The following is a 14,556-nucleotide window of genomic DNA, read 5'->3' on the forward strand; positions in this document are numbered from 1 at the left end:
ATTAGCAGGGCCGGGCGGTAAACCCGCCCCTCGTCTTCTTTGGCAACTGCATGTGTTATTTTGGGATCGGGAACAAAGTATTTCGGTCTCAATGACAACATGAAGCACATAGGAGTTATGAGAGAATGGTCTGACAGTACGCATCGATGCACGGATTTTAAGAGCACCTAATTGTATCCAAGATAGGCTATATGATTAATAACTGTAGCCTAGCCTAGCTCCTAGCATATACAGTGCCTTCGGAAAGTATTCGATCCACTTGATTTATTCCACATGTTGTGTTATAGCCTGAATTCAACATGGATTATAATGTATTTATTTTCTCACCCATCTACACACTACCCCATAATAACAAATGGGAAACATGTTTTTAGACATTTTTGTAAATGTATTGGAACTGAAATACAGAAACATTTCATTTTACATAAGTATTGACACCGCTAAGTCAATACATGTTAGAATTATGTGTGGCAGTGATTACAGCTGTGAGTCTTTCTGGGTGAGTCTCTAAGAGCTTTGCACACCTGGATTGTACAATACTTGCACATTATTATTTTCTTCTCGCTCTGTCACGTTTGGTTGTTGATCATTGCTAGACAGACATTCTCAAGTCTTGCCATAGATTTTCAAGCCCATTTAAATCAAAACTGTAACTAGGTCACTCAGGAACATTAAATGTCACCTTGGTAAGCAACTCCAGTGTAGATTTGACCCTGTGTTTTAGGTTATTGTCCTGCTGAAAGGTACATTTGTCTCCCAGTGTCTGCTGGAAAGCAGACTGAATCATGTTTTTCTCTAGGATTTTGCATGTGCTTAGCTCTATTCCATTTTTTTTATAAAAAAAAACTCCCTAGTCCTTGCCAATGACAAGCATACTCATAACATGATGCAGCCACCACCATGCTTGAAAATATGAAGAGTGGTACTCAGTGAGGTGTTGTGTTGGATTTGCCCCAAACATAACGCTTTGTATTCAGGACATAAAGTACATTTCTTTGCCACATTTTGTGCAGTTTTACTTTAGTTCCTTGTTGCAAACAGGATGCATGTTTTGGAATATTTTTATTCTGTACCGGCTTCCTTGTTTTTACTCTATCATGTAGGTTACTATTGTGGAGTAACTACAATGTTGTTGATCCATTATTTGACTTGTTAAGCACATTTTTACCCCTGAATTTATTTAGGCTTCCCATAACAAAGGGATCGAAAACTTATTGACTCACAACATTACAGCTTTTAATTTGAATGAATTTGGGTATTGTATTGTGTGTAGGCCAGTGACATAAAATCTCAATTTAATCCAGGCTGTAAAACAACAGAATGTGTAAAAAAGTCAAGAGGTTAGGCTCTGTAGGCTCCATCCCAACAGCGTGCACATTACCAGTGGCCCCATAGGCATGGTTCACCCCCCCATTCAGACCCACCATCACCAAACAGTACTGCATAAAGTACATGTCATTCATGGAGAGTTTGTCTCACTCACATGTTTTATTAATTATTATAAACTGGGTGGTTCGAGCCATGAATGCTGATTGGCTTACAGCAGTGGTATATCAGACCGTACACCACGGGAATGATAAAACATTTATTTTGAATTACTTTAGTAACCAGTTTATAATATCAATATGGCGCCTCGGGGGTTTGTGGTATATGGCCAATATACCACGGCTAAGTGCTGTATCCAGGCACTCTGCATTGCGTTGTGCATAAGAAGAGCCCTTAGCCGTGGTATATTGGCCATACACCACACCTCCTTGGGGCTTATTGCTTAAATAACCTATAGGCATGATGTCATTCATGGAGAGTTTGTCTCACTCATATGTTTCATTAATTAATAACCTATAGGCATGATGTCATTCATGGAGAGTTTGTCTCACTCATATGTTTCATTAATTAATAACCTATAGGCATGATGTCATTCATGGAGAGTTTGTCTCACTCATATGTTTCATTAATTAATAACCTATAGGCATGATGTCATTCATGGAGAGTTGGTCTCACTCATATGTTTCATTAATTAATAACCTATAGGCATGATGTCATTCATGGAGAGTTTGTCTCACTCAGAATGTTCAATCAAGTAATTCGCTATACAGGCCTAAGTTATTTAATCTGCAGATAATGACTAGTGTAAAATAATGACACAACTAGAGGTACACTAAATCAAATATTATCTTTGAAATGTTTACATTTTTCTCTAATTTCCAGTCACAACATGTATCAATACAAATGCACAGTTGCAGACCCAGGCAATTTCTCCCACTGTTGCATCAGATGGTCTTAATATTGAGCAAAAGGAGGAAGTGCGCATGTCCTCTTTTTTTAGTGTGTAGCCCCTCTCTCACCATTGGTGGAGAAACACGTTGCGTTTGACAGGACTAATTACGCTTGCATCAGTCTACTCGTAAATGCTACTCGCCTGAGAGTGTGTTCTCCCACGCTGCTCCAGGAACATTCAATTTTCTCACGAATTTACCGTTATTCAGTGTTCTGCCCCACAATTTCCATCAACATGGAGAAGAAAAACGGACATACAATGACCGATTCGGTCTCCACCGACGACATCTTGGAGAAGAATGGAAAGAAGAAGACAAGCTGTAAAGACAAGTTGATGAGATTTTTGAATAGGAATATGTTAGTGATAATGACGGTGTCTGGAGTTCTAGTAGGCGTCGGCCTCGGAATGATGGTTCGGAATATGAACCTAACCCGGGCGCAGATGACTTATTTTGCTTTCCCCGGTGAGATGCTTCTGAGGATGCTGAAGATGATTATCCTTCCTCTGGTCGTGTGCAGCCTGATCTCCGGCGCCGCCAGCCTGGACACGCGCTCCTTGGGGAAACTAGGAGGCATCGCGGTCTCCTACTTCCTGGTGACCACACTCATCGCATCGGGAATTGGTGTGTCCCTCGCCTTCATTATCAAACCGGGAGTCGGTGCCGGGGCTCTGAACACAAATAATCTAGGTCTCGAGAGCGTCAATACCAACAAGGAGACCACGGATTCGTTTTTAGATCTTGCAAGGTAACGGTTGCGGGGTTGAGGTTATTGTTTCAATAGGCTAATACATGTATTATGTTAAAGAGTGTTTCTTGAAAGGAAATAAGCTAGCATGGCTGAGGGGGTGAGATGACTGGGGGGCGGGTAGTAGTAGAGTAAATGCGTGCTCCACTTATTCCCCCGGCCGCAATACTGTAGCCTATATAGGTTACACACATGAGAGCCAAGGCGCATGCTTGTTCCAGTACCTTACATGGAATTACATGGCACTCAGAAATCAAGAGACCTAGGCCTGGATATAGATGGTCAATATTTGGGGGGGAATTAGTTAACATATGTTTTTCATTTACGTGATTTGTTTATGCATAATGGTACGATATAAAGCAGTAAGAAAAACAAAACAGACCCTGACAGGAAGACTCACAGCAAACAAACAACATAAAATAACTATAGCATTCCCATGAGACAAAGGTTCTCACACAGTGTGTCATTGTGTGTCTGCCTGTCTGCCCGTCTGTGTGTCTGCCTACCTATAACTCCCTCTCTACCTGAATGACTGTCTGTGTGTCTGTCAGTCGGTCTATGTGTCCAACTATCTGCCCGTCAAACGCTGGGCCTGCCCTCCTATCTGTCTGCCTTCCTGTCTGTGTCTACCTGCCTGTCCATCTGTCTGTCTGCATCTGAGGGAAAGCTGACAGCTGTTAAACCCAGGATTCTGTTCTGCACAAAGAAAAGTTATCTGTAGGGAAGCCCAAGCTACACCACAGCTGGCGTATGTCAACTACACAGGCATGCTCACAACCATACAGCACAGCCATATAGCACAGCCATATATCACAGCCATATATCACAGCCATATAGCACAGCCATATAGCACAGCCATATAGCACAGCCATATATCACAGCCATATAGCACAGCCATATATCACAGCCATATAGCACAGCCATATAGCACAGCCATATAGCACAGCCATATAGCACAGCCATATATCACAGCCATATATCACAGCCATATATCACAGCCATATATCACAGCCATATATCACAGCCATATAGCACAGCCATATAGCACAGCCATATATCACAGCCATATATCACAGCCATATAGCACAGCCATATATCACAGCCATATATCACAGCCATATATCACAGCCATATATCACAGCCATATATCACAACCATATAGCACAGCCATATAGCACAGCCATATATCACAGCCATATATCACAGCCATATATCACAGCCATATATCACAGCCATATATCACAGCCATATATCACAGCCATATATCCCTGTATGGCTGTACATGTATTCCAATACTCTATACATGCCACTGTTGGTGCATGACTGAAAACACTTGTGCCTCTTATCATAAAACACAGCATCAGGTATCAGTGCAGACTGTCTGGGACAAGAATCATCTGTCCTGAAGTATTAGTGGTCTATTACAAACTGTCTGGGACAAGAATTCACATGTCCTGAAGTATTAGTGGTCTATTACAAACTGTCTGGGACAAGAATCCACCTGTCCTGAAGTATTAGTGGTCTATTACAAACTGTTTGGGACAAGAATTCACATGTCCTGAAGTATTAGTGGTCTATTACAAACTGTCTGGGACAAGAATTCACATGTCCTGAAGTATTAGTGGTCTATTACAAACTGTCTGGGACAAGAATCCACCTGTCCTGAAGTATTAGTGGTCTATTACAAACTGTCTGGGACAAGAATCTACCTGTCCTGAAGTATTAGTGGTCTATTACAAACTGTCTGGGACAAGAATCCACCTGTCCTGAAGTATTAGTGGTCTATTACAAACTGTCTGGGACAAGAATCACCTGTCCTGAAGTATTAGTGGTCTATTACAAACTGTCTGGGACAAGAATCCACCTGTCCTGAAGTATTAGTGGTCTATTACAAACTGTCTGGGACAAGAATCACCTGTCCTGAAGTATTAGTGGTCTATTACAAACTGTCTGGGACAAGAATTCACCTGTCCTGAAGTATTAGTGGTCTATTACAAACTGTCTGGGACAAGAATTCACATGTCCTGAAGTATTAGTGGTCTATTACAAACTGTCTGGGACAAGAATCACCTGTCCTGAAGTATTAGTGGTCTATTACAAACTGTCTGGGACAAGAATCACCTGTCCTGAAGTATTAGTGGTCTATTACAAACTGTCTGGGACAAGAATCCACCTGTCCTGAAGTATTAGTGGTCTATTACAAACTGTCTGGGACAAGAATCTACCTGTCCTGAAGTATTAGTGGTCTATTACAAACTGTCTGGGACAAGAATCACCTGTCCTGAAGTATTAGTGGTCTATTACAAACTGTCTGGGACAAGAATTCACCTGTCCTGAAGTATTAGTGGTCTATTACAAACTGTCTGTGACAAGAATCACCTGTCCTGAAGTATTAGTGGTCTATTACAAACTGTCTGGGACAAGAATCACCTGTCCTGAAGTATTAGTGGTCTATTACAAACTGTCTGGGACAAGAATTCACATGTCCTGAAGTGTTTAACTATGTGGGTAGTGAACCACCCCAGCATTATGTAGTTTAACTATGTGTTGCACCCAGCATTATGTAGTTTAACTATGTGGGTAGTGATGCACCCCAGTATTATGTAGTTTAACTATGTGTTGCACCCAGCATTATGTAGTTTAACTATGTGTTGCACCCAGCATTATGTAGTTTAACTATGTGGGTAGTGAACCACCCCAGCATTATGTAGTTTAACTATGTGTTGCACCCAGCATTATGTAGTTTAACTATGTGTTGCACCCAGCATTATGTAGTTTAACTATGTGTTGCACCCAGCATTATGTGGTTTAACTATGTGTTGCACCCAGCATTATGTAGTTTAACTATGTGTTGCACCCAGCATTATGTGGTTTAACTATGTGTTGCACCCAGCATTATGTAGTTTAACTATGTGTTGCACCCCAGCATTATGTAGTTTAACTATGTGGGTAGTGAACCACCCCAGCATTATGTAGTTTAACTATGTGGGTAGTGAACCACCCCAGCATTATGTAGTTTAACTATGTGGGTAGTGATGCACCCCAGCATTATGTAGTTTAACTATGTGGGTAGTGAACCACCCCAGCATTATGTAGTTTAACTATGTGGGTAGTGAACCACCCCAGCATTATGTAGTTTAACTATGTGTTGCACCCAGCATTATGTAGTTTAACTATGTGTTGCACCCAGCATTATGTAGTTTAACTATGTGGGTAGTGAACCACCCCAGCATTATGTAGTTTAACTATGTGGGTAGTGAACCACCCCAGCATTATGTAGTTTAACTATGTGTTGCACCCCAGCATTATGTAGTTTAACTATGTGTTGCACCCAGCATTATGTAGTTTAACTATGTGTTGCACCCAGCATTATGTAGTTTAACTATGTGTTGCACCCAGCATTATGTAGTTTAACTATGTGATGCACCCAGCATTATGTAGTTTAACTATGTGTTGCACCCAGCATTATGTAGTTTAACTATGTGTTGCACCCAGCATTATGTAGTTTAACTATGTGTTGCACCCAGCATTATGTGGTTTAACTATGTGTTGCACCCAGCATTATGTAGTTTAACTATGTGGGTAGTGAACCACCCCAGCATTATGTAGTTTAACTATGTGGGTAGTGAACCACCCCAGCATTATGTAGTTTAACTATGTGTTGCACCCAGCATTATGTAGTTTAACTATGTGGGTAGTGATGCACCCCAGCATAATGTAGTTTAACTATGTGTTGCACCCAGCATTATGTAGTTTAACTATGTGGGTAGTGAACCACCCCAGCATTATGTAGTTTAACTATGTGGGTAGTGAACCACCCCAGCATTATGTAGTTTAACTATGTGTTGCACCCAGCATTATGTAGTTTAACTATGTGGGTAGTGAACCACCCCAGCATTATGTAGTTTAACTATGTGGGTAGTGAACCACCCCAGCATTATGTAGTTTAACTATGTGGGTAGTGATGCACCCCAGCATTATGTAGTTTAACTATGTGGGTAGTGAACCACCCCAGCATAATGTAGTTTAACTATGTGTTGCACCCCAGCATTATGTAGTTTAACTATGTGTTGCACCCAGCATTATGTAGTTTAACTATGTGGGTAGTGAACCACCCCAGCATTATGTAGTTTAACTATGTGGGTAGTGAACCACCCCAGCATTATGTAGTTTAACTATGTGTTGCACCCAGCATTATGTAGTTTAACTATGTGGGTAGTGATGCACCCCAGCATTATGTAGTTTAACTATGTGGGTAGTGAACCACCCCAGCATAATGTAGTTTAACTATGTGTTGCACCCCAGCATTATGTAGTTTAACTATGTGTTGCACCCAGCATTATGTAGTTTAACTATGTGGGTAGTGAACCACCCCAGCATTATGTAGTTTAACTATGTGGGTAGTGAACCACCCCAGCATTATGTAGTTTAACTATGTGTTGCACCCCAGCATTATGTAGTTTAACTATGTGGGTAGTGATGCACCCCAGCATAATGTAGTTTAACTATGTGGGTAGTGAACCACCCCAGCATTATGTGGTTTAACTATGTGGGTAGTGAACCACCCCAGCATTATGTAGTTTAACTATGTGGGTAGTGATGTACCCCAGCATTATGTAGTTTAACTATGTGGGTAGTGATGTACCCCAGCATTATGTAGTTTAACTATGTGGGTAGTGCTGCACCCCAGCATTATGTAGTTTAACTATGTGGGTAGTGAACCACCCCAGCATTATGTAGTTTAACTATGTGGGTAGTGAACCACCCCAGCATTATGTAGTTTAACTATGTGGGTAGTGAACCACCCCAGCATTATGTAGTTTAACTATGTGGGTAGTGTTGCACCCCAGCATTATGTAGTTTAACTATGTGGGTAGTGAACCACCCCAGCATTATGTGGTTTAACTATGTGGGTAGTGAACCACCCCAGCATTATGTAGTTTAACTATGTGTTGCACCCCAGCATTATGTAGTTTAACTATGTGGGTAGTGAACCACCCCAGCATTATGTAGTTTAACTATGTGGGTAGTGAACCACCCCAGCATTATGTAGTTTAACTATGTGGGTAGTGAACCACCCCAGCATTATGTAGTTTAACTATGTGTTGCACCCCAGCATTATGTAGTTTAACTATGTGGGTAGTGAACCACCCCAGCATTATGTAGTTTAACTATGTGGGTAGTGAACCACCCCAGCATTATGTAGTTTAACTATGTGGGTAGGAACCACCCCAGCATTATGTAGTTTAACTATGTGTTGCACCCCAGCATTATGTAGTTTAACTATGTGGGTAGTGAACCACCCCAGCATTATGTAGTTTAACTATGTGGGTAGTGAACCACCCCAGCATTATGTAGTTTAACTATGTGGGTAGTGTTGCACCCCAGCATTATGTAGTTTAACTATGTGGGTAGTGATGTACCCCAGCATTATGTAGTTTAACTATGTGTTGCACCCCAGCATTATGTAGTTTAACTATGTGTTGCACCCAGCATTATGTAGTTTAACTATGTGGGTAGTGAACCACCCCAGCATTATGTAGTTTAACTATGTGGGTAGTGAACCACCCCAGCATTATGTAGTTTAACTATGTGTTGCACCCCAGCATTATGTAGTTTAACTATGTGTTGCACCCAGCATTATGTAGTTTAACTATGTGTTGCACCCAGCATTATGTAGTTTAACTATGTGTTGCACCCAGCATTATGTAGTTTAACTATGTGATGCACCCAGCATTATGTAGTTTAACTATGTGTTGCACCCAGCATTATGTAGTTTAACTATGTGTTGCACCCAGCATTATGTAGTTTAACTATGTGTTGCACCCAGCATTATGTGGTTTAACTATGTGTTGCACCCAGCATTATGTAGTTTAACTATGTGGGTAGTGAACCACCCCAGCATTATGTAGTTTAACTATGTGGGTAGTGAACCACCCCAGCATTATGTAGTTTAACTATGTGTTGCACCCAGCATTATGTAGTTTAACTATGTGGGTAGTGATGCACCCCAGCATAATGTAGTTTAACTATGTGTTGCACCCAGCATTATGTAGTTTAACTATGTGGGTAGTGAACCACCCCAGCATTATGTAGTTTAACTATGTGGGTAGTGAACCACCCCAGCATTATGTAGTTTAACTATGTGTTGCACCCAGCATTATGTAGTTTAACTATGTGGGTAGTGAACCACCCCAGCATTATGTAGTTTAACTATGTGGGTAGTGAACCACCCCAGCATTATGTAGTTTAACTATGTGGGTAGTGATGCACCCCAGCATTATGTAGTTTAACTATGTGGGTAGTGAACCACCCCAGCATAATGTAGTTTAACTATGTGTTGCACCCCAGCATTATGTAGTTTAACTATGTGTTGCACCCAGCATTATGTAGTTTAACTATGTGGGTAGTGAACCACCCCAGCATTATGTAGTTTAACTATGTGGGTAGTGAACCACCCCAGCATTATGTAGTTTAACTATGTGTTGCACCCAGCATTATGTAGTTTAACTATGTGGGTAGTGATGCACCCCAGCATTATGTAGTTTAACTATGTGGGTAGTGAACCACCCCAGCATAATGTAGTTTAACTATGTGTTGCACCCCAGCATTATGTAGTTTAACTATGTGTTGCACCCAGCATTATGTAGTTTAACTATGTGGGTAGTGAACCACCCCAGCATTATGTAGTTTAACTATGTGGGTAGTGAACCACCCCAGCATTATGTAGTTTAACTATGTGTTGCACCCCAGCATTATGTAGTTTAACTATGTGGGTAGTGATGCACCCCAGCATAATGTAGTTTAACTATGTGGGTAGTGAACCACCCCAGCATTATGTGGTTTAACTATGTGGGTAGTGAACCACCCCAGCATTATGTAGTTTAACTATGTGGGTAGTGATGTACCCCAGCATTATGTAGTTTAACTATGTGGGTAGTGATGTACCCCAGCATTATGTAGTTTAACTATGTGGGTAGTGCTGCACCCCAGCATTATGTAGTTTAACTATGTGGGTAGTGAACCACCCCAGCATTATGTAGTTTAACTATGTGGGTAGTGAACCACCCCAGCATTATGTAGTTTAACTATGTGGGTAGTGAACCACCCCAGCATTATGTAGTTTAACTATGTGGGTAGTGTTGCACCCCAGCATTATGTAGTTTAACTATGTGGGTAGTGAACCACCCCAGCATTATGTGGTTTAACTATGTGGGTAGTGAACCACCCCAGCATTATGTAGTTTAACTATGTGTTGCACCCCAGCATTATGTAGTTTAACTATGTGGGTAGTGAACCACCCCAGCATTATGTAGTTTAACTATGTGGGTAGTGAACCACCCCAGCATTATGTAGTTTAACTATGTGGGTAGTGAACCACCCCAGCATTATGTAGTTTAACTATGTGTTGCACCCCAGCATTATGTAGTTTAACTATGTGGGTAGTGAACCACCCCAGCATTATGTAGTTTAACTATGTGGGTAGTGAACCACCCCAGCATTATGTAGTTTAACTATGTGGGTAGGAACCACCCCAGCATTATGTAGTTTAACTATGTGTTGCACCCCAGCATTATGTAGTTTAACTATGTGGGTAGTGAACCACCCCAGCATTATGTAGTTTAACTATGTGGGTAGTGAACCACCCCAGCATTATGTAGTTTAACTATGTGGGTAGTGTTGCACCCCAGCATTATGTAGTTTAACTATGTGGGTAGTGATGTACCCCAGCATTATGTAGTTTAACTATGTGTTGCACCCCAGCATTATGTAGTTTAACTATGTGTTGCACCCAGCATTATGTAGTTTAACTATGTGGGTAGTGATGCACCCCAGCATTATGTAGTTTAACTATGTGGGTAGTGAACCACCCCAGCATTATGTAGTTTAACTATGTGGGTAGTGAACCACCCCAGCATTATGTAGTTTAACTATGTGGGTAGTGTTGCACCCCAGCATTATGTAGTTTAACTATGTGTTGCACCCAGCATTATGTAGTTTAACTATGTGGGTAGTGATGCACCCCAGCATTATGTAGTTTAACAATGTGGGTAGTGAACCACCCCAGCATTATGCAGTTTAACTATGTGGGTAGTGAACCACCCCAGCATTATGTAGTTTAACTATGTGGGTAGTGTTGCACCCCAGCATTATGTAGTTTAACTATGTGGGTAGTGAACCACCCCAGCATTATGTAGTTTAACTATGTGGGTAGTGAACCACCCCAGCATTATGTAGTTTAACTATGTGGGTAGTGAACCACCCCAGCATTATGTAGTTTAACTATGTGGGTAGTGAACCACCCCAGCATTATGTAGTTTAACTATGTGGGTAGTGATGCACCCCAGCATTATGTAGTTTAACTATGTGTTGCACCCAGCATTATGTAGTTTAACTATGTGTTGCACCCAGCATTATGTAGTTTAACTATGTGTTGCACCCCAGCATAATGTAGTTTAACTATGTGTTGCACCCCAGCATTATGTAGTTTAACTATGTGTTGCACCCAGCATTATGTAGTTTAACTATGTGTTGCACCCAGCATTATGTAGTTTAACTATGTGGGTAGTGATGCACCCCAGCATTATGTAGTTTAACTATGTGGGTAGTGAACCACCCCAGCATTATGTAGTTTAACTATGTGGGTAGTGAACCACCCCAGCATTATGTAGTTTAACTATGTGGGTAGTGTTGCACCCCAGCATTATGTAGTTTAACTATGTGTTGCACCCAGCATTATGTAGTTTAACTATGTGGGTAGTGATGCACCCCAGCATTATGTAGTTTAACTATGTGGGTAGTGAACCACCCCAGCATTATGTAGTTTAACTATGTGGGTAGTGAACCACCCCAGCATTATGTAGTTTAACTATGTGGGTAGTGTTGCACCCCAGCATTATGTAGTTTAACTATGTGGGTAGTGAACCACCCCAGCATTATGTAGTTTAACTATGTGGGTAGTGAACCACCCCAGCATTATGTAGTTTAACTATGTGGGTAGTGAACCACCCCAGCATTATGTAGTTTAACTATGTGGGTAGTGAACCACCCCAGCATTATGTAGTTTAACTATGTGGGTAGTGATGCACCCCAGCATTATGTAGTTTAACTATGTGTTGCACCCAGCATTATGTAGTTTAACTATGTGGGTAGTGAACCACCCCAGCATTATGTAGTTTAACTATGTGGGTAGTGAACCACCCCAGCATTATGTAGTTTAACTATGTGGGTAGTGAACCACCCCAGCATTATGTAGTTTAACTATGTGTTGCACCCCAGCATTATGTAGTTTAACTATGTGTTGCACCCAGCATTATGTAGTTTAACTATGTGTTGCACCCAGCATTATGTAGTTTAACTATGTGGGTAGTGAACCACCCCAGCATTATGTAGTTTAACTATGTGTTGCACCCAGCATTATGTAGTTTAACTATGTGGGTAGTGAACCACCCCAGCATTATGTAGTTTAACTATGTGGGTAGTGAACCACCCCAGCATTATGTAGTTTAACAATGTGGGTAGTGATGCACCCCAGCATTATGTGGTTTAACTATGTGGGTAGTGAACCACCCCAGCATTATGTAGTTTAACAATGTGGGTAGTGATGCACCCCAGCATTATGTGGTTTAACTATGTGGGTAGTGAACCACCCCAGCATTATGTAGTTTAACAATGTGGGTAGTGTTGCACCCCAGCATTATGTAGTTTAACTATGTGTTGCACCCAGCATTATGTAGTTTAACTATGTGGGTAGTGAACCACCCCAGCATTATGTAGTTTAACTATGTGGGTAGTGAACCACCCCAGCATTATGTAGTTTAACTATGTGGGTAGTGAACCACCCCAGCATTATGTAGTTTAACTATGTGGGTAGTGAACCACCCCTGCATTATGTAGTTTAACTATGTGGGTAGTGAACCACCCCAGCATTATGTAGTTTAACTATGTGGGTAGTGAACCACCCCAGCATTATGTAGTTTAACTATGTGGGTAGTGAACCACCCCAGCATTATGTAGTTTAACTATGTGTTGCACCCCATCATTATGTAGTTTAACTATGTGGGTAGTGAACCACCCCAGCATTATGTAGTTTAACTATGTGGGTAGTGCTGCACCCCAGCATTATGTAGTTTAACTATGTGTTGCACCCAGCATTATGTAGTTTAACTATGTGGGTAGTGAACCACCCCAGCATTATGTAGTTTAACTATGTGGGTAGTGAACCACCCCAGCATTATGTAGTTTAACTATGTGGGTAGTGAACCACCCCAGCATTATGTAGTTTAACTATGTGTTGCACCCCAGCATTATGTAGTTTAACTATGTGGGTAGTGAACCACCCCAGCATTATGTAGTTTAACTATGTGTTGCACCCCAGCATTATGTAGTTTAACTATGTGGGTAGTGCTGCACCCCAGCATAATGTAGTTTAACTATGTGGGTAGTGATGCACCCCAGCATAATGTAGTTTAACTATGTGTTGCACCCCAGCATAATGTAGTTTAACTATGTGTTGCACCCCAGCATTATGTAGTTTAACTATGTGTTGCACCCAGCATTATGTAGTTTAACTATGTGTTGCACCCAGCATTATGTAGTTTAACTATGTGGGTAGTGATGCACCCCAGCATTATGTAGTTTAACTATGTGGGTAGTGAACCACCCCAGCATTATGTAGTTTAACTATGTGGGTAGTGAACCACCCCAGCATTATGTAGTTTAACTATGTGGGTAGTGTTGCACCCCAGCATTATGTAGTTTAACTATGTGTTGCACCCAGCATTATGTAGTTTAACTATGTGGGTAGTGATGCACCCCAGCATTATGTAGTTTAACTATGTGGGTAGTGAACCACCCCAGCATTATGTAGTTTAACTATGTGGGTAGTGAACCACCCCAGCATTATGTAGTTTAACTATGTGGGTAGTGTTGCACCCCAGCATTATGTAGTTTAACTATGTGGGTAGTGAACCACCCCAGCATTATGTAGTTTAACTATGTGGGTAGTGAACCACCCCAGCATTATGTAGTTTAACTATGTGGGTAGTGAACCACCCCAGCATTATGTAGTTTAACTATGTGGGTAGTGAACCACCCCAGCATTATGTAGTTTAACTATGTGGGTAGTGATGCACCCCAGCATTATGTAGTTTAACTATGTGTTGCACCCAGCATTATGTAGTTTAACTATGTGGGTAGTGAACCACCCCAGCATTATGTAGTTTAACTATGTGGGTAGTGAACCACCCCAGCATTATGTAGTTTAACTATGTGGGTAGTGAACCACCCCAGCATTATGTAGTTTAACTATGTGTTGCACCCCAGCATTATGTAGTTTAACTATGTGTTGCACCCAGCATTATGTAGTTTAACTATGTGTTGCACCCAGCATTATGTAGTTTAACTATGTGGGTAGTGAACCACCCCAGCATTATGTAGTTTAACTATGTGTTGCACCCAGCATTATGTAGTTTAACTATGTGGGTAGTGAACCACCCCAGCATTATGTAGTTTAACTATGTGGGTAGTGAA

At 41.3% G+C, this 14,556-nt stretch overlaps 1 protein-coding gene across 1 annotated transcript in view; it reads left to right on the forward strand.

Moving 5' to 3' along the window:
* Positions 1–2,390: 2,390 nt before the first annotated feature.
* Positions 2,391–14,556, forward strand: part of LOC139413674 (neutral amino acid transporter A-like) — a 44,038-nt gene continuing 31,872 nt past the window's right edge. Inside the window, exon 1 of the mRNA XM_071161329.1 lies at positions 2,391–3,024. Coding sequence (XP_071017430.1) covers positions 2,513–3,024 — 512 coding nt within the window. The 5' untranslated portion in view covers positions 2,391–2,512. The remainder of the gene's footprint in view (positions 3,025–14,556) is intronic.

The sequence above is a fragment of the Oncorhynchus clarkii genome, chromosome 1 (assembly GCF_045791955.1).
Source record: "Oncorhynchus clarkii lewisi isolate Uvic-CL-2024 chromosome 1, UVic_Ocla_1.0, whole genome shotgun sequence".
Classification (NCBI taxonomy): domain Eukaryota; kingdom Metazoa; phylum Chordata; class Actinopteri; order Salmoniformes; family Salmonidae; genus Oncorhynchus; species Oncorhynchus clarkii.